At 44.2% G+C, this 24,637-nt stretch overlaps 1 protein-coding gene and 1 long non-coding RNA gene across 3 annotated transcripts in view; one reads left to right on the top strand and one right to left on the bottom strand.

The window, feature by feature from the left end:
* Positions 1-154: 154 nt before the first annotated feature.
* LOC112058972 (uncharacterized) lies at positions 155-24,178 on the top strand. Of its 2 annotated transcripts, XR_002888156.3 has the most exons (5): positions 155-293; positions 9,006-9,105; positions 10,294-10,420; positions 16,062-16,250; positions 16,980-24,178. It is a non-coding gene; the product is annotated as an uncharacterized LOC112058972 (long non-coding RNA). The 2 variants fall into 2 exon arrangements; XR_002888158.3 differs by lacking the exon at positions 16,062-16,250.
* FBXW10B (F-box and WD repeat domain containing 10B) overlaps positions 2,937-24,637 on the bottom strand; it is a 28,415-nt gene continuing 6,714 nt past the window's right edge. Inside the window, exons 5-14 of the mRNA XM_024101666.3 lie at positions 23,729-23,851; positions 20,695-20,804; positions 17,034-17,237; positions 15,657-15,778; positions 14,909-15,057; positions 12,168-12,310; positions 10,185-10,343; positions 9,063-9,349; positions 7,512-7,709; positions 2,937-5,226 (exon numbers count right to left, since the gene is read on the bottom strand). Of these exons, the coding sequence (XP_023957434.2) occupies positions 4,349-5,226; positions 7,512-7,709; positions 9,063-9,349; positions 10,185-10,343; positions 12,168-12,310; positions 14,909-15,057; positions 15,657-15,778; positions 17,034-17,237; positions 20,695-20,804; positions 23,729-23,851 (2,373 nt within the window). The 3' untranslated portion in view covers positions 2,937-4,348. The remainder of the gene's footprint in view (positions 5,227-7,511; positions 7,710-9,062; positions 9,350-10,184; positions 10,344-12,167; positions 12,311-14,908; positions 15,058-15,656; positions 15,779-17,033; positions 17,238-20,694; positions 20,805-23,728; positions 23,852-24,637) is intronic.

Genomic DNA, 24,637 nt, shown 5'->3' with positions numbered 1-24,637 from the left:
GTGGGCGCAGGAACAACGCGTGAATGACAGCGCCTGGCCGCGGAGATGAGAGCGGCTGGTTACCCTGGCGGCGCGGGCTCTCGGCAGGACCCCGTGTAGGCCCCAGCGGCTCCTCAGGGCCTACCCTGGCGTTGGGGCACTGCAAGGCCGTCCTCTCTCCAGCACCGGCCTCTCCAGGCTCCCTGCCCCGCGGCCGGGCCGGCGCCTGTCAGCTGGAAGGTCCCCAGAGCAGCCCCCACCCCCGTGTTAGGGGATCGGAGCCGGGCGGTTTTCCCCGCGGCGCGTCGGCCCGGGTAACTGCATGGCTGGGAGGGCCTGGTGCTGGGGAGAGGTGCCGTGTGCCAGGGAGCTGTAGTGCTGTCAGCCCAGCACCACTGCAAACCCTGCAGCAGCAAGGTAGTAAATCCTCTCCGAAAGGCAGCAGCTAGGTCAAGGGAAGAATTCTTCCATTGGCCTGTCTGCATTACAGGAGGGGGTTAGGTTAACTTACCTACGCCTCCCTCCCACAGACCTGAGCGATGGAGCCAGGGTGCCTTAAGTTTTAGGTGCAGACCAGTCCCAAGGTAGGGATTTATAGCAATCATAGTTGGAAGGGTCCTCAGGAGATCATCTAGTCCAAAGCAGGGCAAATCCCCAGATTTTGTTTTTTGATTTTTTTTTTACCCCAGTTCCCTAAATGGCCCCCTCAAGGATTGAATTTACAACCCTGGGTTTAGCAGGCCAATGCTCAAACCACTGAGCTAGCAATGTAGTGACACTGCTGTGAATTCCCTTCACATATGTTGCTTTCTCTTTACTGTTAAGAAAGATGCATTCTTTAACTCAAGGTAACTAATGCATGAGAGCTATCTTGACTTATAAACACAGTCATGATGAGACAAGGCACTTTAGATTGATCATGGGTACACTAGGTGAGGCCAACTGCAGATGGACCTGTCTAATTTACTAAAATGTCTTGACTTCACTGTATTTTTTTCCCTTGGGATTGCATGCATTAGTAAACCTGAGGTAAAAATTGCACCTTTTTCAGCAGCAAAGATAAGGCCTTAGAAAGGGCTCTGCAGTTACAATTACTGCTAAGTCTGCCCTGCTCCTAGTTTTGGCACACCAAGATCCAAATTGTGATGTTTGGTCCTCAATGTTTCCAGCTGCTCAACAGCATTAAAAGATACTAAGGGTATGTCCAATCGATTTATCGGGGATTGATATATCGCGTCTCATTAAGACACGATATATCGATCCCCGAGCGCACTCCCTGTCGACTCTGGAACTCCACCGGAGCGAGTGGCGGTAGCGGAGTCGACGGGGGAGCCGCGGCCGTCAATCTCGCACTTTGTGGACCCCAGGTAAATCGATCTAAGATACTTCAACTTCACCTACGCTATTCACGTAGCTGAAGTTGCGTATCGTAGATCGATCCCCCCCTCACTCCAGTGTAGACCAGCCCTAAAAGTATGTTCAGCATTTTCCAGCTCTTTCCTTTCCACATGAGCAATTGCTGTAGTTGCTAGAATATGTTTTTCAGTCACCACCTGAAGCAGGGTGGCATATGCAGTTGCTGAAGGGAGGGGAGCAGGCATCTCTGTTAAGATGCAGTCCAAGCAATGAAAAAGTAGGAAAAACTCCTGGCTTAGCAAGCTGTTGGGTATATACAGCTGCAGGTTTCTATGCCAAGTATCCTTAGAGATGTCTTCAAGATTTATCTTGGGTTGTGTTTAATCTTCTCTGACTCTTAGGACCAGTTTCTCTTCTCCCATCAGTTTTACACCCAAATAACTCAACTTCAGTTGAGAGATTCCTGATTAAGACTCTTGTATGTGAGGTAGAATCAAGCCAGTAAGCCTTGCGTGTGCCAAGGAATGTAAGGGAAAACTTCCTATTGGTGCTATTACTGATGGCTCCTACTGCTCCAGATACAGATATCTCTCTATTTTAGAAGTAATTTGGTTTGTTTGGGAATCACAAAAGATTGTGGAAAGAAAACAAAATTACAAAGTTATTTTAGGAAGCAGAAACTACTTTTTTTCCATCCTGTAAGTCATAATAAGTTTAGTATAGCACAATGCCTATTACAGACCTTACCTGGCACAGAAGGTTTATGAAGGCAATCAATTTTTAAAATCACCAATTTTAAAAACATTTTTTCTGCTTTTCATTGTTTGTGAATCTTTGCAGAATAACTGTAGGTGACATCACTTTATTCTGCATATGTGAAGTCAAAATTAGTTTTACTGCAGCGGGAGTAGTATGGGGGCTTAACTGTTTTGTCAAGTATAAGAAAAAATACTTAAGCCTTATTCCTTACCATCTCTTCAACTTGGAGATCTGCGTGGGTAAGAATGAGTTTGCTCAGCTCTTGTATAATATGTAGAATCAGTAATGATTTAATTTTTTAAAAATGAGTAGTTCAAAACCAGTGAAAGAATCAAGAAGTATTTTCATCTTGCAAAGTTTTATTCTTGCGTATTCCCAACAGTGTCAGCTTTCTACTAATTTGTACTTGCCCCTGAGTGAATGGAACTTCTGGGAATGAGTCTGAACATCTAAAGCAATATTTCCTATTATCTCTATAAATAAATACTTAAAGCACGTAACTGGTTGACTCAAGCATCCAAATGCTAGTGAAAATGCAGACAATGAGGGGAGAAAAGGCCTGGGAGGAGATGAGAACCCACATTCCCTTTGACATGACTCAGAGTTATGGGTGGGCAGCACCTGTCTGGATCAGGCCAAACGTGTGGTAATAAAGAGCACTTCACAAACAAGGGCCTTGTTCCTGCAGACTTGTACGCTCCAGAGCAATAATGGAGACCCAAACTACAGCACTGTGCTAGTGTATGAAAACCAGAATGTGAAACTGACTACCAAACAACTTAATTACCGCATCCAAAATAAGTGAAATGCAAACAAAAATGAAATGTAGATCTTAAAATACATTTTTAAAAATTAGTTCAATTTAATAATCTCAGGTCACATGACCGACAAGGGATTTAACATGATTTTTGAGGTTAATGGTATCCAATTAAGTTCTAATTAAAACCAAAAGTGATTTAATTTTGTAAACTACAGGTGGAGGAAAATATTGCAGCTGAGAGAGGGAGCTGAGCACAGTTGAACACACTGAAATTGTATGTCCTGATGCTATATAAGAACCCTGAGTTGACTGATTAATCCATTTACTGTGGTTGTCTGTGCCTTGCAGATAACAAATATAAAGCCATGGTCTAAGTAATCTGACACATTCCTATAGTCAATCCACTGGGTCCAATCCTTTCAATGGAAAGAGGGTCTCATGCACTCTAAGGGCTTGTCTTCACTAGGAAATTTAATCATGTCTAAACATGATTTTTAATCTTGAGTTAGGTGACAATGCTGACAACAACTTACTGGTCAGCATCCGCAAGGATAAATCGTGTTCCACTTTGTGTCAGATACCAATGGGTAAACCCTAGTACATCTGCACTGACTGTCAGCAGTGTGTTAACTAACTCAACTGTTAAAAATCAAGTTTAAATGCAACTAAATTTCTAGGGAAGATAAGGATGAAATTCACCCCTGTGCAGAGACCCAGCACTAGGCCTATGCACTATTTTCATCCCTCTTAAGCCCTCAAAGTAAGATTTAAGCAAGAAAAGGCCTTGTACTGACCCTTTATTCAGGGTGAACTTGACACGAATAAAATTGGTCTCATAGGAAAATCCATGTAAATTTTTCAGTACGGAAGCAATCTATGCTAGAGTAGAGATGTGCAAGGCTCCTTGATGCTGTCTGCTTGTATGTACAGTTCTCTCTCTCAGAACAAGCAGTTTCAATTATAGTCCAACAAGGAAGATACAAGTACAAAGAATTGTTATGGTTGGGTACATTTATTTTGTATAATAAATATGCACATTTGATGTGGCTCAGACACCTGGTGAATTGCCCCCAGGATTGCAAGGGTCAGGCACCCCTTGCTCAAAACATAGGTCAGATGATCAGCCTCTTGGAGCTTGTCTGAGGCCTCATGTGGAAAACTTGCAAGAATAGCACTGTGTGGTGATCACAAGGGGAGATGCTGATGATCACATTTAAATCAGTCTACAGTAACACTAGGCCCAGCTGAATAATAATCTCATAGGCTGTTGTGAGGACTATTTAACTATGTCAATAATATTTTCTTGAAGAGTCATGCAGTGTTCCTTATATAATCCCTCCCCCAACAGAACATTGAAGGCCATGAGATGGTATCCTCAAATGGGGACCAGAGCTGAATCAAACAATTTGAGCAACCCAAGAAGCCCCAAATCCCATCTATTTGTTTGCATTTATTTCTTTAAAAGAGCTGGTAGTGTGCCTTAAGGAGCTTCTCTCAGACATACACATTAAGCCCAAGTTCGGGGGCAGCTATTTTTCCCTCCTTGGTGAAATTGTCTATAGGGAGGCCTTTAATTTTCTTTAACCAGGCCTTCCTGCACTCTTTTTGCTGGTCTGCTATACGTTTTGTTCGGTGAGCTTGATACTCAACAGCTGTAGCTTCTTCATACATTTTCATCTGCTTCACTGTCAGAAGCCTGAACCCGGTGTTGAGCCGGTAAGGATTTGCGGTTTGTAAGAAGAGGGGACTTTCTCTCCGGGGCCCTGCTTCAATTTTAGTTTGTGCGATCATCATGCGTGTCGATTTGATGGATTCAGCTGAGCTCGTTAAGTGGCCAATCAACTGAGCCCCACCCTCAGATAGGGAAGTGGCTCTGCCATGGCCAGTATGAACCTTCTTCTCTTCTGGCAAGCTGCAGCATGACTTGGAGCGTACAATCACTGGAGCAGGAATGAAAGAGTGCACTGCAGACCCATGCAAAGAGTTCTTCAAGTTGAGCTGCAGTCTTTTGGTTTCAAAGGGTGTGGACATTCTTTTCATAATCAGAGAGCCACTGGCAGATTTAACGTGTCTGAGTTGGGTGGACTGATCCTTTTTCTCTTGCTTAGGGATTTTGTATGACAACATCTTTTTAGGGCGTTCCTGGGGGCCCAGCCGAGGTCCCCCGACATCTCTGATTTTTGCAAGGGGTAGCATATTGGAGCTGACTTGGTCTGGCTTGTAGGTGTGCTGCAGCGTGCTAACAGTCAGGAGGATCTGGTCAGGAGAAGTGGGACAATGCGGGCCTCGTTTCTTTATACGCTGTAAAGCGGCCTCTGCGTTTTCAGCGAGTGAAGATGCATGGACCGGAGAGTCGTAGCCAGATTCACTATCTATTTCCAAAGATAAACATGAAGAAAAGAAAAAAATATCTGACTCTATGTAGATACGTATATATGGAAGTGATTTTACAGTGAGCTGGTGGTGGTGGTAGCCTGTTTGATCCTCCTTGGAGAGATGGAATCCCCAAAGGCGGCTGATAATGGGCACTAAAGTGACAGTCCTGGAGACTGAATTTCTGTGTTTACCCACAGAACAAGCACAGCATGAGGAGCAGCAGAGCAAGCTTCCCCAAGGCTGTCCTGTCTGATGTGTGTCCATCCTAAGGGTAGCAGAGGACCCTCTTCATGGACTCAGTCACCATCATTCTTTGACCTGACTGCCAACAGTCAGGTTAAAGGACAATTCTATGTTAGTTATCTATAGAGTGCCAGTTGCAATAGTCTGTAGGTGCTAAAATAATCTATGGACACTGGGTGGATGATTGTTTGTGGGTGCTTTGACACCTGTCCTGGTTTCCTTGAAGTCATGGTTTCTAATGGGAGCAGAATTGGGTCTCATGACGGAGATGCCAGTAAGTGAACTCAAAATGCCAAGTCAGTTTCCAACATAAGCCGCTGAACAACAATCAGATGGTAACAACTTTTGGCCATTACATATCTGAACTGGATTAGAATTGGAAAGCTCAAGGTGAACAAGGCATGGAGCTTCTGATGTCTGAACATTTTGGAGAGTGGTCTCTGTTGTGTGATGAAGTGGGCCAATCCCCGTCTTTCATCATCATTCCAAGATGATCTGATTATGCCCAAAGTTAAGAAATGCTAGGGATTTTAAAATGAGAAATATAGCAATATAGAGCACACAGCATTAAGGACACTGTTCTTGCCAGGTATAGGTAAATGTGAAGTATTAACTTAAGTAATCTCCAGGTAGAGATGGGCCTGATGCGAACCCAAGATCCAAACACCTCTGAATACTAGGGATCAGATCCTCAGCTAGCATAAAGTGGTGTCATGCCGTTGACTTCAGGGGAGCTGTGCCAATTTACACCAGTTGAAGATCTTGTCCCGTGGGAGTTTGAAATCCAAATCCACACAGGGATTCAAATTTTGCCATTAAATCCCACTTCTATTTATTAAAAGTTATTTTCATGACTTTTCTGTAGTTTTTACCTTGCTGGCTCCAGATCTTTTGCTTCTTGTTCAGGTTTTCCTATTTATGAACCCTTTCTTTGTGCCCGTTTCACAATCTTTAACCTATTGTTAATATTACTTGTCTTTTTGCCCTCTCCTTACCCCACTTCATCCTAACCTACCTTTTCCATAGTCTAGGTAGCTTACCAACATGTCCACAGCTTCTCTTCTCTGTCCTCAGACTCTTTGGGATTCGGTTATAATCCCCAACCAGTTCTGAATTTAAAACTCCTCTGCCAGTACATAAAATGCCATTGGCTTCTCTAATCCACTGTGTTAGCCAATGAAGCGCTCATTGGAGTGGGAAGAGTCACTGTAAGGTTTCCCTTTATCACAGCTCATTTCTCCAGTGAGAAAACCATTAAGAGCCATATTCTGCTCTCAGCTACAGCCGCCATTGAGGACAGAATTTGATCCAGTACAAGCCATAGGAAATATGAAAGCTGTGGGAACATCATGAAGGACTGTATCCAGCCTAGATCTATTCTAAAAAATAATAAAGCCCCAACCAACGCTCGGGGCTGCCCAGACAAAATTAAAATACACTAATACAAACAATACAACAGAGAAGAAAAATTATTTCCATCAGATCACCAAGGAGCACACCTGTGATCTCTAGATTATCTTGTCAAATTTCAATGTAAAACCACCTTGCTGGCTGGCTCAGCCATATTGGAACAAAATGTATTTACAGAGTGGTTCCTTGAGCAAACTAATATTGGCATTTAAATAGTAGCTAACCATTTCTTCTGAGAACTTGTGTGTGGAAACCCTCTCCTTCCCTCCCCAGAAAAAGTTACTTTTTTAGTAAATCAAAGTGACTTTGACATTTAAAAGGAAATCTAAAGAGTAGCAATAATTGCATAGGGGAAGAAATGGGCCCAAATATTACATAACTTTTCTAGGAGTCACAGTTAGAAGAGATCACTTGATTTAATGTCTGTTCATCTGCCTGACCTAAAACAGCCTCATAACCATTGCAGGCCCCAAAGAGATCCACTTACCCAGTGCGGACTCCAGATAAAACTTCTCATTTATTGCAGGCCTCTTACCCAGAGCATATTACCCCTTACCATATAATCTATCTATCTTCGATATTTGTAATGCAACCATCACCGTAGCCTCTTTCCACCAAGATCTCTTACCAGACTCTGACAAGCTTTGTGGTGTTGTTGCACCGTATGTTCGACCCGAGTCCTCTGAATCACTGCTATAGGCCTGTCGTTTCCCAGGAAGAGCGGACCTTTTCTTTTGGTCTGGCTTTATATCAAGGCAACCCATGCTCCTTTGCAAAGTCTGACTTGATCGGTGAGCAGGTGCCTTCACAAATTCATAACGGAGACCTGCAAGAAATGGATTAATCCTGTAGCATTAAGCTTTTAAAGCTAACTGTCTTTTATCTACCAAGGTCATCATTATCTATGTATTTTTTGAGTCTTCTGGCTTTCGATTACTATTTTGTTTCTAGTTCCAACTTCTAAAGTTAGCGAGCCATGGTTGATTGAAAAATACCTACAAATGTTTGAGAAGCTAAAAGTGTCAGAGAAGCTTGGAAGATAATGATAGCTCCATGCCTCCTTGTTGGGAAAGATTCAAATCTGGATTATGCTGGTGTAAATCCATAGATTCTACAATCACTGACTCTGAGGATTTACCGAGGTTGGAATCTGGTTCATTCCCTCTCTATTGCCTGTCTCCTTGCAACGCATGGGTCTTCAGACAGGTGAATGGCTGTGTTGGGTGTTAATGCCACACGACTGTTTTAACAATCCTAAGTAGCTGAGATGGCCCTGCATTTATGATATTAAGACATTTAATGGCCTTGCACTAAAGGACTGAAATGGAATCTAAGCTGTGAATTTCTTCACACTGTTTTTGTTCTAATGAATATTTTAGGACTCAAAGACACGAGCTTCGCCGTGTCTCAGACATGTGGTGTCTGCGATATAGAGCACAAGCTCAGAGTTGCAGGTTTCTGCATCACAATTTGGATTCAGTAGCCACCCATAGACTCAAACTGCATCGGAATGTTACAGTTTGAAGAGTGTAAGCCTGTGTGGATTTAGTCTTCATCTTGGTTGTGAAGTCTGATCACAGATGCTGCTAAGACTTATACTGTGGGGGGGAAATTTTAAAATAAGTAATAATTGGTGCACCACTCAGCAGGTACTTAAGCATATGCCTAACTTTAAGCACATGAGTAATCCCACTGACTTCAGTGAGACTACTCACATACACCTCTACCCCGATATAACGCTGTCCTTGGGAGCCAAAAAATCTTACCGTGTTATAGGTGAAACCATGTTATATCGAACTTGCTTTGACCTGCCGGAGTGCGCAGCCTCGCCCCCCTGGAGCACTCCTTTATGGCGTTATATCCGAATTTGTGTTATATTGGGTCGCGTTATATCGGGGTACAGGTGTACTTAAAGTTAGACACTTGAATAGCTTGCTGAGTTAGGGCCTCAAGTTTCTAATGCACCTTGCTTCTCAGAGGATCCTAAAGGGCCTTACAAAATATATAGCATTGCTGAAATGCAGCAGCCGTCTAGCACACATCCCTGGACAATGGTGGGGGATTGGGCTAGGACAGTGGGTACCTGAAAATATTTCCTAACTCATTTTTTTAAACTGACTAGATTTCAGGTTGAGGCTGCCCCTTTAACACAGTGCACTGCAAGAGGTGTATATGGTACCTGAAGGTGTCCCGGAACCCCTTGTTGACCGACGGCGAATCAGGTATGCCAACATTATCTGGTCCTCATCTGGTTTCTCCTCGGAATAATATATCTTCCTGTGGCTGGCTGCATCCCGTTTCATGTGCTGAGCACGAACATATGGATAGGGCTGCACTCTGACCCTGATTTCTTTGTGCTTTTCCTTATCCTTTGTTACTTCCTCTCGGTCGGCCTGTAGCGTGTAGTCCCACTCTACATCCTCAAACTGGAACATCAGTACGCTACTCAGAGCATTGATCACCATCCTAGGAAGGGGAGAGGAACAGTGCTAAGAAACACACATTGTAATAATGGTGTAGCATTTACCTGTTGTGCCAGCTTGCTTGTGTGCACTGTTACAGATGCTGAGGTGCATAACTAGAATTGAAGTTGCAATTGCTTGGTTGCGGAAAAGAAAATGAGCAGTGTTTAGATTGTTGCCAGTCCTGGTGATCAGACCCAGCACATTCCAATTAATGTAATCTGAATGTAAAGAACACTGTTGAGTTCATTCATTGCTAGGTACAACTGGGAATAATGGGATGAAATCATGAAAAGGAAAAATTTTCTGACTGTTAGGCTGTGAAATAGCTCCCAAGAGAAATGGTGGTTGTCCCATTGCTAGGGACCCTTGAATCTGGGTGAAAGAACACTGGGAACAGACTGTAGGGAACAAGCCTACTCTTGTCTAGAAGGATGGATGTGACGAGTAGGCCTTTTTGATCTCCTGCATTTATGAAAATGCAGTAGAACACGGGTGTGTTAAGAGCACACGTGGGCCTGATCCTGAACCCACCCAAACTCTGAGGAAATTCAGATCGGAATCTTTATCCCACTTTATAGCTTTGCCCTATCTCTAAAATAGGCCTGAATCTAAACATCAGGATGAATATCCCATGTTTTGGGGAAGTTTGGATTGAAATCTGAACCAAAACACCACACCTACTTAATAGAATAACATATTGCAGTGATCCATAGTCAATAAACCAGCAGAATCCTCTAAAAAAACCCACCTGTTAGGGCTGTAAAAAGGACATGATTTCTTGAGCAACACGATCTGTCTAACTGGCTCAGAGTCTTAGTGCAACTACTATTACCCACCTATTTTCTACAATGCAGAAGGACACCACAGGGTCACCTCTGCTATTGGCCCTCATCACCTTCAGGCAGGTCCCAGTCAGGAAGTTAAATATACGTATTTTTCCATCAGCGCAGCCACTGATGACTCGGAGATACAGAAACGCCAGATACAGGACTTCCCTGAAAACAAAACACCGGAGCATAAGCACATTCCTTATTCCTACATGAGACGATTGAAGTAACAAGGTTCTTTGATGGTGAGTGAAGCAGGTCCATCTCTGCCTGCAGGGTAGATGAGAGAACTAGTCTGGTTTAAAGGAGGCTGAGGAGGATGAAAGTCACCCAGCAAATTCCTTCCTAATCATTACTGCCTTCGGAATGGAGAGATGGCCAAAATTATGAAGTCATTTTATTGGACATATGCATGCTCAAAAAATGAATGAAGCGGTCATTCGTAGCAACCACTGTGTTTAAGACCAGTCGCGGCTTATTAGTTTTGCCAGTAGGCATTTTCAATCACATCTCTTCCTTTAAATAACCTCTGAAAGTAAATGCAAACAGTATGGTGATGTAGTCTTATCACAGCACAGTTAAAATCACAAAATGTCATGATATGCAAAGGGAATGGTTTCCACAACAAAACTAATGCCTCCATGTTTCACATATGCACTATCTTCTGTTTGTATTTTCTGCCAAAATATGTAGCTTAACATGCTGTTGAATATATATTCGAGGTTCCTGAAATTTTGGTGTATCTGGATCCCATTTTATCTTAAATCATCCCTGCTTCTATGTCAGTAGCAAAGAGGTGGGAATGATCTTGTTTTCCTGAACTCCTTGACTCACAGTGGGTCATTTGCTCCTGGACTGGGATAAGAGCACCCCAAATTTAGGTGGATTGAGTCCTAGATGTTAAAATTCGTCATGGCTGGGAGCATTTGCATCTAAGTCTTTACAGTTTACATCCAGAAGGCATAAGATCTGAATTAGTTTTTCTGCCAAAGAATTGTGTTTTGTTTATTCTGTTTTTTCACCTGCCCTCACATCATACTAATTATAGGCAGGATTAGAATCGCCACCTATTTTTAAGGTTGCCTGACACTTCCTGCTATAAAACCCACTTTCCAGTGGCTTATAACTCTGTCTAACTGTAACTGCGCTGAAATTTACCATGTTGGGTGTCTGCCTCATGTTGAATGTTTTTGGGAAATTTCAGTCAAAATGATTTAGCTGTTTAGATAACAAGGCAAAGGAAAAACACATTGTTTTTCTCCTTATTAAAAATGTTGTGACCTTTTATTGAACAATTCTAGTATCACCATGCTTTGGAGCAGGGACTTGAAATTTGGCAGTATATGAGCATGTACTAAAATACCGTATCATAATGCATACGCGTAAGAGGACTGATTTAAGGTTGCACAGGCAACCTTAATTTTGGCATACCTAACTTTGGAGTTTTCGACTTTGCAACCTTAATAATGTTTCGTGAAGGTATATTATTATCATGGGTGAAATCCTGGCCATATTGGAAGTCAATGGCAAAACACCCATTCACTTCAATAGGGCATGGATTTCACCCCTTGTATTTAGTCAATCAGTGCTTTTCTGTACACTTGAGGACCTCTTCATCACCATATATAATATCATACATAATAGATTTCCCAAATGTCTAGCTTTATTGTGTCATGGGACAACATCGAATGCTGCTATTCCCTTGTGAAGGTAAGAGTTTTATGCAAGATACACAGTCCTAGGACTTTGATTCCATCTGTTCTGCAGGGGATTCTTTACTCGGGAGTCACTGTTCCATTGAATAACAGTGAGTTCCTGTAAAACAAAAAACCCCTCCCTGCAGAACAGGGAAAATTTTAAAGTGTTAGGACTGTGAATTAACATATTCTATGTAGACATATTCTTAAGCAGGTAACAGAGTTCACTTTATTGAGTCAGAGCTATAGGAGACATGTAGACATTTGTGGATTCCAACATGTGAATGATACCTACTGTGGATGCCTGAAAGCCATTAGACATCGCTTATGTTTTCCCACCATGCTCCATCCCAGGACAAATCCATCCGAGCTTCCTGTCACTAGATGCCATTGATCAAAGGCCAGGGATTTTACTGGGCCTTGGTGCCCTTCTAAGGTCTGGAACATCAAAAAGCCATATGTCACATAGTGTAACATACTATAAGAATTCTGGGCATACACATAGCCCTAATCATTCTCATATTACAATCACAATACTGCCCTCCTATGCTTTATAATGGATTCTATAGAGGATTACAATATGCAATTTGGTAATAGTTTTGATTCAGTACTCACTGTGAGTGAAACATGCCAGGCTCACTCTTGGTGGCCAGACACTAATGTGGACTTATTCATTCATTGGCCAGGATCACTGTGTGTACTATGTGTAGGGCCCTATCAAATTCACGGCTATGAAAAACGTGTCACGGACCGTGAAATCTGGTCTCCCCCCGTGAAATCTGGTCTTTTGTGTGCTTTTACCCTATACTATACAGATTTCACAGGGAGATCAGCGTTTCTCAGACTGGGGGTCCTGACCCAAAAGGGAGTTGCAGGGGGGGGGTCACAAGGTTATTTTAGGGAGGTTGTAGTATTGCCACCTTTACTTCTGCGCTGAATTCAGAGCTGGGTGGCCGGAAAGCGGCGGCTGTTGGCTGGGTGCCCAGCTCTGAAGGCAGCACCCTGCCAGCAGCAGGGCAGAAGTAAGGGTGGCAATACCATACCATGCCATCCTTACTTCTGCATGGCTGCTGGCGCTGCCTTCAGAGCTGGGCTCCCGGCCTGCAGCCACCGCTCTCCAGCTGCCCAGCTCTGAAGGCAGCGCCACCGCCAGCAGCAGCACAGAAGAAAGGGTAGCAGTACCGCAACCTCCCCCCCCCCCACACAGACACACACACTCAATAACCTCACGATACCCCCACTCCTTTTTGGGTCAGGACCCCTACAGTTACAACACCATGAAATTTCAGATTTAAATAGCTGAAATCATGAAATGTATTATTTTTTAAACCCTATGTGCATATTATTGCAGCTGAGAATTAAACTGAGACCTTTAGGGTCTGTTAAGCGAATAATCAACCAGGGAAGACCATATGAAACTGCCCTTAACCAAGCTAGTAGGAGCCGTATGTAAACTTGGGTCATTTAGAAATGGAATATCTTACCCTTGATACACATCTGTACATGCAATTCCATCAGACCCTTTTCCACCAATAGAAACTGCTTTTCACCTCTCAAAGAACACTTACTCTGAGCATACACTGGTATAACTGAAATCAAACTGGCTCTGATCTTTAAATTACAGTGCAGCTGTCTGGATATCCCTAATCTTTATAAACTGTTTTTGTTTCTGCTAGAAACAAATTTCATTTCTTGGTGTAACTACGCATCATCCCCAGCCCTGAAATACGGCTATCACCCAGAAAATCCCTGCTTGTGAACATTCACCCAAACAAAAGCTCAATCATATAAATATCTGCAAACAGCAAAAAATTAAAGACCAGATCAGATGTCAGTTTTTAATTTGGTGAATTGTTTGCCAATAGGCTCTTACACAGGTCAGCGATCACTAATTCTGTTGATCATCAGTTACCAGTTTCATACCTTTTTCTTTCTTTCTTTTTAAAAAACACCTTTGGTGTAAACAAAAAGCCATGACTAGTTGGGGTGAACAGGTATGTTAAAGGTTGTTATAAAGAGGGCAGTGATCAATTGTTCTCCATGTCCTCCAAGGGAATCAGAGACTCATAGGGGTTAGAAGGGACCACAAGGTTCATCTAGTCTAACCCAAAAAAAAAAAAGATTTCAGCTGTCCACATTGGCTTAGCTTGCAGCAAGGCAGATTTAGGTAATTAGGAAAAACTTTCTAACTTTAAGGATAGTTGAGCACTGGAACAGGTTACCTGCGGAGGTTGTGGCATCCCTATCAATGGAGGATTTTAAGAACAGGCTAGATGAATATCTGTCAGGGATGGTCTAGGTAAACTTAATCCTGCCTCAGTGCAGGGGAATAGACTAGATGATTTCTTGAGGTGCCTTCCAACCCTACATTTCTATGATTCAGTGTGTAGTAGAGAGAGAGAGAGCCTGATCTAAGATCTGAGGCTGCGAATCAAAGTCAGGCCATGTATTAAAGCAGATGTTTGCAAATTCACTGTCCAGTACGTGAATTTGGCAAAGTTGTTGCTAGTGTACTAGGCTCTAGATATTTGCATAAATATATTCCAGCTAGTACAGATACATCCCCCATCTAGTATAAGATAAGATGGTTTGACAAAACAATGAATAGGGATGTTTTGTTCCAGATATCAGGAACGAGGGGAGATAACAAACAGATGTCATGAAACACATAAGGTGGTGTGTAAGATGTTTTTTCCAGTTGTTTGTCTCAGTCTATAAATGTCAGGGTACCTCGCCTTAACCCTTTGTCCAGCCCAGGGGGCAGCAGAGAGTCCTGCTTGCTGACTGAGCTGAGTCCATTGTAACAGGCCTACATGTGTTAGTGTACCCATAGACATAGATTCAGGGAGCTAGTACTGTGCTTTGTTGACAATAAACCTTGCCGAGCACCTTCACCATTGAACCGAGTCTGTGGTCTTTCTAGGTAGTACTATCGAGGTCTGCTGGGCCAGGTAGCTGCTCAGAGCTGGGACAGCACACAGAGAGGAAACACCCAAATACATTTCCAGAACACACTACGATTAGGAAGAAACATACCTTGATCAACACGCATGTATCAACGTGCCACACTTTCACCAACCCTTTTTCGCAACCGCTCACAATGTGGGTGTTGTTGATTTTAGCTGTCCAAATGGCATCTTTGTGTTTTAAAGTTTTGATGCATCGCCCGGTGCTTAAATCCCACACTGTTAGGAGTGAGAGGGAGAAACATAAATAATGTCCACATTTATTTGTCTGTATCACTCTGGAAAATGTGAATACAAATTATTATTTGAGTCACAGTTGCACTTAGAGGCCCCAGCTGAGTTCAGAGCCCCCTTGTGCTAGGTGCTGCACAGAGACAAACCCTGCCCTGAAGCATTCACAATCTAAATAGAGAAAGCAACGGCGTATCATTATAAGCCCTGTTTCACAGGTGAGAACCTAAGGTCACCACAGGAAGTCTGTAGCAGAGCTGAGGACTGAATCCAGGTCTCTCAAGTCCCATTGCCATAACCACAATGCCATTCATATTTTATAAAACCACTCTAATAGGAGTTGCATGCGTGGCCATTGCTTGCAGAGCAAACTAAGCTCCATTGTGAGATTGAAATCCACCCTCTGGTTTCCATGCTGGTTGTCAGGGTCACACACTGTCTGTGCTATAAAGATACATATTGGGCCACTTTCCCTGCTGGTCTAAGCCAATCCAAACCCCTTTGCTGTTACCGCTGGGATTTGGAATGTGGCTGGCGGTGGCCCCCCCATCAAAGCCTTGGGGCTATTTCGGCGATTGCTTGCTCACCTTTGACCATGCAGTCTCTTGCTCCTGACACAACCCTGTTTTTGTACACATCCAGGCAGGTGATGGTCCCCGAGTGACCATTAAGGATCTTCACACAAGCCCCAGTGAATATATTCCAGCATCTGCAGAGGAAGGGCCAAGAAGGGGAGAATCCTGTGATTTGTTAATTGTTAATTAATGACAGCACACAGAGAGGAAACACCCAAATACGTTTCCAGAACACACTACGATTAGGAAGAAATTAATGACTTATTTGTTATTATTGCCTGGTTCTCCTCGCATATACACTGGTGTAATTCCACTGAGGTCATTGAAGTAACACTGATAAAAGCCCGATGGAAGGGCAGTAGAATCAGGCCCTAATATTTAGATTCTCGATCTTATATTTTGTTCTGGTGGCACCAGGTCCGTCATGGTCACATACATCTGGATTGCTTCTCTGGCTACCCAGCAGTGGCTACCTCTGACCTCCAAATGTAACAATCCTTCAGACAGCCCCATTTCCATCTAGCAGCTGCCAAGAAGACTTACAGCTGCTTCACTGAGAAAACCCAAGCACATGGATACAGCAAAGACCATCCCATGTTGAATCAGGTGGGAGACAAAGACTCCATATCTGTGTAGACTCTTTCCCCTCCTATTAGACTGATGTGGCCTTTGAAATAGGCCCTGCCATTGTCATCCCAGAGCAGGAGAACCTGACTTGGGTTTCCGCTTTTGGGCATAATGCAGGGCTATTGTGGCAGCAGATTATTAGTATCCTAAGAATTAGTGACAGAGATGACATAATAAGACTTCCCCTTCCCCAACTTCAATGAGGACATGGATCCTGACCTACACCAGTGTATGCCTCTGCGTAGTGTAAAGCTGCCTCTATACCTTCTTCCAAGTGCACTGGAAGGTGGTCAGATACCACGGCAGTGAGTTGGTATCAAAATGATGGGAAGATTAAAAAAAAAGCCTCCCAAACTTCAGGGGTGAATTCCTGGCCCTATTGTACTGAATGGGAGTTTTGGCATGGACTTAAACAGGGCCAGGATTTCACCATGGATGCTAATCAGAAACAATGTCTCTGGTTTAGAAATATCGCAACAATCGGTTTTCCTGGCGTACTTTGCTACTTCTTCTTCCAGTACTGGATGAAATGGGAAAGCACAGAGGGGGAATGTCCTGCGTGAGCAAGGGAATACACTAGGATATCTATGATGTGTTTTTCTTCTCTCCTTATTACAGTCAGAAAATGGGGGGAGGGGAGGATTCTGGAAAAAATGCCCAATGTTGGGTTTGGTTTTGGGTTTTATGCTTAAAATTTCCTTTCACTAGATCATTTCAAACTGGATCACTCTGCCCGGTGACCCTTGTATCAGCACTGCTCACCGGATGCTGAGATCAAAGCTCGCGCTCAGCACGAACCCTTTCTTCTCATTGAGGAACACTGCCTTGATGCTCCCAGCATGGCCACTGATCACAGGCGGCACTTCCTTCAGCTCCAACACGTCAAGGAACCTGACTTTGCGGTCCAGTGAGCCAATGGCAAGCAAGTTCCCACCACTGTAGTGGATTACCCTGTGTGGATCTGACCTGGGTAAGCAAGCAGAGACTGAGGAGAGCATCTGCCGAAGCATTACAGGGCTAGCCAGGAAAGCACTGTTGGCTGTTATTTACAGGCACCTCTATTGTGCTCAATGCTGCAGTATCTCAGCTCAGTGAACAGAATTGATGGGCTATCCTGGAAAGGTACCCGGAACCCCTCAAGGTGCCAGTGGGAGGGTTGCTGATAGGGCCGTCCTTACCCATACACAAAGTACGCAGCTGTGTAGGGCACCAAGAAATTAGGGGCACCAAATTTCCTGGTGCCCTACACAGCTGCGTGCTGCTCCAGCCCCTGCTCCGCCTCTTCCCCATAGCCATGCCCCTGCTCTGCCCCAGCCCCGCCCCCACTCCACCCCTTCCCCACACCACCCCTTCCCCCAAGCCCCTGCCCCGCTCCTCCCCTGCCCTGCCTCTTCCTGCCCTTGCTCTGCCCCAGCCCCGCCCCCACTTCACCCCTTCCCCTAGCCCCTGCTATGCCCCTGCCCCCACTCCACCCCTTCCCCTGAGGACTGCAGCAGAGGTCGGGCATCCTGCACTCATTGAGCGGTGGTAAGTGGAGCAAGACGGCCACAGCCTGCTCCGCGCCGCCGGCTCCCATCCACACTGCTGGTGAGTGCTGGGGGCGTGGTTCCCCCCACCCCCCCAAGCCCCAAGGCTGGGATCCAGGGGAGCAGAGCGGAATGGGCTGGGACCGGGTTGCTCCACTTCCCGCCGCCTGATGAGTGCGAGGTCGGGCCTGCCCGAAGTGGAGGAAGTGGAGCAACCCGGCCCCAACCCGCTCCGCTCTGCCGACTCCTGCTGGGGGGTGGTTCCGCCCTGCCCCCCAAGTCTGCTCCTGCCCGCCTGTGGGGGCCTTCCCCCACAGAGGCCTGGGGCCAGCCTCCCTTCTTTCACCTCCCCCCCCCCCCGCGAGGAGGCTGCGTAGGGCACCAGATAGCTAGGGATGGCCCTGGTTACTGAGACCCAAGGTTTCAGCTGATGTTTGTATATAGAGCAGGGGTAGGCAACCTATGGCACGCATGCCAAAGGCGGCATACGAGCTGATTTTCAGTGGCACTCACACTGCCTGGGTCCTGACCACTGGTCCAGGAGGCTCTGCATTTTAAATTAATTCTAAATGAAGCTTCTTAAACATTTTAAAAACCTTATTTACTTTACATACAACAATAGTTCAGTTATATATTATAGACATATACAAAGAGACCTTCTAAAAATGTTAAAATATATTACTTGCACGCAAAACCTTAAATTAGAGTGAATAAATGAAGACTCGGCACACCACTTCTGAAAGGTTGCCGACCCCTGGTATAGAGAATAAATCATAGAGGGGAAGGGGATGAGACCCACTGGGGACTGCTGACCCCACTATTTCTGAAATTGAGTCACTATAAAGCCCTTATACAAGGGCATGTTTGGGGGTCAGGGTTCCCCGGACACAGTTTTTTTAAATGCCAATTCTTGCAGCAACAATGTATCGAAATATACATATTTCAGGTTTTGCTTATACACATGTCCACACATACTGAGACACACATCCTGTGATACACCCTTACACACACACATACACACAGCTAAGACACAGCCTCACGCACACACCAAGACTCACACAGGCTGATACAATCGCCCCCACCCCCCTCTACACACACACTCACACTCACAAACTGACTTGTACACACAGTAAGCTGGATCCTCATATAAATACACCGACTCATATGTGCATACAGTCAAAAGGGAGTCTCCTCCTTTAGATCATTTGGCAGGAGCATAAGTGATAGGAGCAGAAGATTCTGAGTTCTAATCCTGCTTTGCATATGTAATGGGTGGCAGAAGGTGCTCCATAGGGATTAGATTTTGCTACCCTTGGTCACATTGGGTAGTACCTTACTATAGAAATACTTCCACTGATTCCAGTGAAACTAATATTGGGGAAGGCATGCGTAAGAGGGGCAGAATCGAACCCTGAAATTTGGACGCAAATCATGAGTAAGTTAAACACCCTGTAAATAATGTGAACCTTATTTTTCATGCAGGGACTTCTACACTAGTTCCATCAAAACTTGGAATAAATAACAGCAACAGTTACCCTTAGAAAAATAAATATGCATAGGAAACTATAGCCTTGTCCACACTTGTGCACTAATAATACTCAGCACTTACTGGGCCTGATTCGCCCCTGGCTTGTACCTCGTGTCTTCATTTTCACTAGTGCAAAGTGGGTGTAAAACACTATCATTCTGATCTGGTGGTGTTTCACAGCCCTGCTGCACAGGTGGAAATGACAAAAGAGTGCAGAGTTGTTGTAGCTGTGTCTCATAGACTCATAGACTTTAAGGCCAGAAGGGATCATCATGATCAGCTAGTCTGACCTCCTGCACATTGCAGGCCACAGAACCTCACCCACCCACTCCTATAATAGATCCCGAACTTCTGGCTGAGTTACTGAAGTCCTCAAATCATGGTTTAAAGACTTCAAATTACAGAGAATCCACCATTTACACTAGTTTAAACCTGCAAGTGACCCATGCCCTATGCTGCAGAGGAAGGCAAAACACCCCCATACTCACTGCCAATCTGACCTGGGGGGAAATTCCTTCCTGACCCCAAATATAGTGATCGGTTAGACCCTGAGCATGACCCAGCAGCCAGACACCTGGGAAAGAATTCTCTGTAGTGACTCAGAGCCCACCGCATCTAGTGTCCCATCAGCAGCCATTTGCTGCTAGCAGTGGCAGATCAGCTACATTCTGCTGGTCCCAGGATATTAGCGAGACAAGCTTGTCTCTCTCACCAGCTGAAGTTGGTCCAATTACAAGATATTACCTCACCCGCCCTGTCTCTCTAACAGAATGAAGGCAGGCAAAAATTAGGCCCAGTATCTTCAAAGCATTTCCCAGACATTCTCTGATCACTCCTGTCAAACACTACCCCCATTTTACTGATTGGGAAACTGTAGTGACTCACTTCAGAAGCAGTTGCAGCAGAGCCAGAAAGAGAATGCAGGAGTTCTGGGCTCCCATTCTGGTGCCTAACCATTAGGCAAAGCTCTTTCCAAGCCTCGCTAATTTTGAAAGCTGATTTTGCGATGTGGTTCCTATGCAGTTAACTGCCAGCTTAGAGTGTCCAGGGAACTCTCCCTGAACAGCCTGATGGCAGAGGCACAGTCAAGGCTAGTCCTTTTAGCAGGATTTGGATATAGTTCTGCAACACCCTTGTAGACCACTTGACCAATAGTGTAGTGTGGATGCAAACTGTGCTACCCACTGGTGAAAACAGGATTTAAGGGGAGGCAAGGCACCTGCAGGAATCCCTGGGTGACATGACTGGCCTGGTGAAGCCACCAGTTGGCCCTATAGGTTTATAAAGAGCTTTGAGATCCCCAGAGTTGGAGAGGGGTTGCCAGTGCTAAGTGTGGTGACTGAAGCAAGGGTGCGTGGCATGTACATACTGGTCTGTAAGGACACGAACGTTGTAGGAGCCGCAGAAGATGTTTCTCTCCTCCAGCTGGACAGTTTCAGTCATCTGGCCATGATAAGCCGCCTGTAGGTTGTTCTCCTCCTAGGGACAGAGAGGAAATAGGAATAAATAACTCTGTTGGGAAGAGATTGCCTATTGCTCTTGCTCCTCAGTTACACCAGAGGGCCTTAAAGGTGATGGGGGACTGACCCCAGAGAACATGCCCTGTGCAGGCCCCTCCCCAGCCAACATAGAGGGCATGTTGGGGGCAGGACAGGGGCGTTCCTTGGAGTACAGTGTAGTAGAGCTACTCTCAGAATGTGTTATGGACAAATCTTTGAAGGCAGAAAAAGTAAGGGGGTGGCTATTTTAGATTTGATTCTGACTAACTGGGAGGAACTGGTTGAGCATCTCAAAGGAGAAGGCAACTTAGAATTGATCACGAAATGACAGAGTTCATGATTATAAGGAAAAAAGAGCAAGAGCAGCAGAATAAAGACAACTTCAAAAAAGGACACTTCAACAAACAGGGAATTGGTAGATAAGGGCTCATGGGAAAGAAATCTAAGGGAAAAAGGAATTCAGGAGATCTGGCACTTTCTAAAAGACACAAACTTTACAGCAAAACAGCAACCTATCCCAATGCAGAGGAAAGACAGGAAGAACAATAAGAGACCAATATGACTCCATGTGGAGCTCTTTAATGACCTGAAAATCAGAAAGGAGTAGTACAAAAAGTAAAAACTTGGACAAATTGCTATGGATGACTATAAAAGAATAGCACAAGCTTATAGGGACAAAATCAGAGTGGCTAAGGAACAAAATGAATTACAACTAGCAAGAGATGTAAAAGGCAATAGAAGAGATTCTGTAAATGGATTAGAAGTAAGAGAAGGCTGAAGGAAGGTTTAGGTCCATAACGGGGAAAGAGAGTGAATAATGGATGAAACAGAAGGCTGACATGTTTGATGCTTTTTTTGCCTCAGTCTTCACTAAAAAGGTTAATTGTGACCAGATGCTTAACAAAATTAATATTAACAACCAGGGGGAAGGAACACAGGACAGAATAGGGAAAGAACAGGTTAAAGAATTATTTAGATAAGTTAAATGTATGCAAATCAACAGGGCCTGATGGATTTCCCTTAGAGTTCTTAAGGAATTAGCTGAAGCAATATCTGAACCATTAGCAATTATCTATGAGAACCCATGGAAGAGGTGTGGGGTCCCAGAGGACTGGAAAAGGGCAAATATAGTACCTATATTTAAAAGGGGGAGGAGAGGAAGAGCCGGGGAATTATAGACCAGTCACCCTAACTTTGATACCCAGAAAGATACTGGAACAAATTGTTTAACAACAAATTTGTAAGCATCTAGAGAACAGTAAGGTGTAAATAATAGACAACATGGATTTGTCAAGAACAAATCATCCCAAAACAATCTAGTTTCCTTCTTGGACAGGATGACAGGCCTAGTGATGGGGGGAAGCAGTAGATGTGATATATCTTGATTTTAATAAGGCTTTTGACACAGTCCAACATGACATTCTCATGAGCAAACTAGGGAAATGTGGGATAGATGAAATTGGTATAATGTGGGTGCACAACAGATTGAAATACTGTTCTCAAAGAGTAGTTATCAATGGTTCACTCTCAGACTGGGAGGACATATCAAGAGGGGTATTGCAGGGGTTGTCTTGGATCTGCCGCTATTCAATATTTTCATTACCAACTTGAATGAAGGAATATAGAGTCAGCATAAAATTTGTGGATGAAACCAAGCTTTGGAGGACAGGATTAGAATTCAAAATGATCTTGATGAATTGGAGAATTGGTCTGAAAACAATAAGATGAAAATCAATAAAGGCAAGTGCAAAATATTACACTTAGGAAGGAAAAATCAAATACACAACTACAAGATGATAACAGTCTTCAAATATGTTAAGGGTCATTATACAGAGGATGATGGTCAATTGTATTCCATGTCCACTGAAGGTACAACAAGCAGTAATGGGCTTAATCTGTAGCAAGGTTAGATATTAGGAAAGTCTTTCTAACTCTCAGGGTAGCTAAACTGTGGAACAGACTCCCAAGGGAGAATCCCCATCACTGGAGGTTTTTAAGAATGGGTTGGACAAATAGCTGTCAGGGATTGTCTAGGTTTACTTGGTCCTGCCTCAGCATAGGGGGTTGGATTTGATGACCTCTCGAGGTCCCTTCCAGCCCTACATTTCTATAATTTCTATGAATTGGGGAATAACTGGCTAAGCAGTGGCACTGCAGAAAAAAATCTGGGGGTTAGAGTGGATCACAAACTGAATATGAGTCAAAAATGTGATGCTGTTGTGAAAAAGAGAAATATCATGCTGGGCTGTATTAATAGGAGCATCAAATGCAAGTCACGGGAGGTAATTGTTCTGTTCTCTTCAACACTGGTGATGCCTCAGCTAGAGTATGTGTCCAATCCTGGGTGCCACTCTTTAAGAAAGGTGTGAAGAGATGGTAGAGAGTCCAGAGGAGAGCGACAAGAATGATTAAAGGTTTAGAAAATCTGACCTATGAGGAAAGGTTGAAAGAACTGAGCATGTGCAGTCCAGAGAAGAGCAGATTGAGAGGGGACCCAGTAACAGTCTTCATATATGTAAAAGGTTGTAATAAAGAGGATGGTGATCAGTTGTTCTCCATGTCCACCAAGGACAGGACAAGAAGTGACTGGTTTAGTTTGCAGCAAGGGAGATTCAGGTTAGATAGCATGAAAAGTTTCTAACTATCACAATCATTAAACACTGGAACAGGCTGCCAAGGGAGGCTGTGGAATCCCTGTCATTGGAGGTTTTTAAGAATGGGTCAGACAAAAATCTGTCAGGGATGCTCTGGGTATACTCCATCCTGCTTCAGTGTGGGGGGAAGGACTAGATGACCTCTCAAGGTCCCTTCCAGCCCTGCTTTTCTATGATTCTGCTTCCCAAGATCCATAAGGGGATGCTCTCTCTTACCCTGAAAGGCCCTTTGGATATACCTGCAACATACCTTTCCTCTGCGTTTCCATCTGCGGCCTCTTGCTGGGATGATGTCCCCGTCTTTATTTATCCTTGGAATTACAACATTGGTCATTTTAGCATAGCTGGGAATGACTCCCCTAGGACATGACCCCTGGAATAAACATCAAAGGACGTTGGTGTCATTACTACACAGGCCAAATGTACAGTAAGAGAGGGAATAGAAAGCAGCACTTATTTTCTTCAGTTCAGAACTACATACACTTCTGTGGGCTCATGTATAGGAAGGCTGAGCTGCATGCACTGGTTTGTTATTGATGAGTTTCTTAAGCACATTGGGCTGCACACAGTGATTTGTTCTTGTAGGGTTGCTCCTCGAGCTGGTACTCACACACCGGTTTGTTATTGTAGTGTTGGGCCTCAGATCTGCTGTGCACATGTTTATTTATAGGTTCTCAGGAGCAATAAATGGGATAGACAGCAAGACACGCAGCCTGACTTTTCACTGAGATGTTTTTACTTCGAGCTGAGTGTGATGCCTTTATCACCAGGGGCTGTGACTAGTGATCAAGGTCATTTATTCCAAATCAATTCTAATGAAATTTCATTGCTAAATAATGACTAACACTTTTTTATTTGAGAGCAGTTGTCTCACAGCCCTGCCTCCTATTTAAAGGTGCAGCTCTCCAGCAATGGAATTGTAGATACATAATACTACATAATACGCAGGAACATGACCTTACCAGAGAGGTGGAAGCATTGCAAAACAGCTGAATTATTTGAAACCCAAATATTTGTGACTCAACCTGAATCCTTGGCAAGGAAGAGGATTGTATAGATCTTGGCTGCTGGTTAAAGGGTCCCTGGGCTGGAACACAGTGTAGAGGGTGGGCCTGGGTTCTCCTCCCAATCCCTAGGAAGTGGTGCAGGACTGTTGCAG

The sequence above is a fragment of the Chrysemys picta genome, chromosome 12 (genome assembly GCF_011386835.1).
Source record: "Chrysemys picta bellii isolate R12L10 chromosome 12, ASM1138683v2, whole genome shotgun sequence".
NCBI lineage: Eukaryota > Metazoa > Chordata > Testudines > Emydidae > Chrysemys > Chrysemys picta.
The sequence above is the reverse complement of the archived record's forward strand: the minus strand, read 5'-3'. Positions and strand labels throughout refer to the sequence as shown.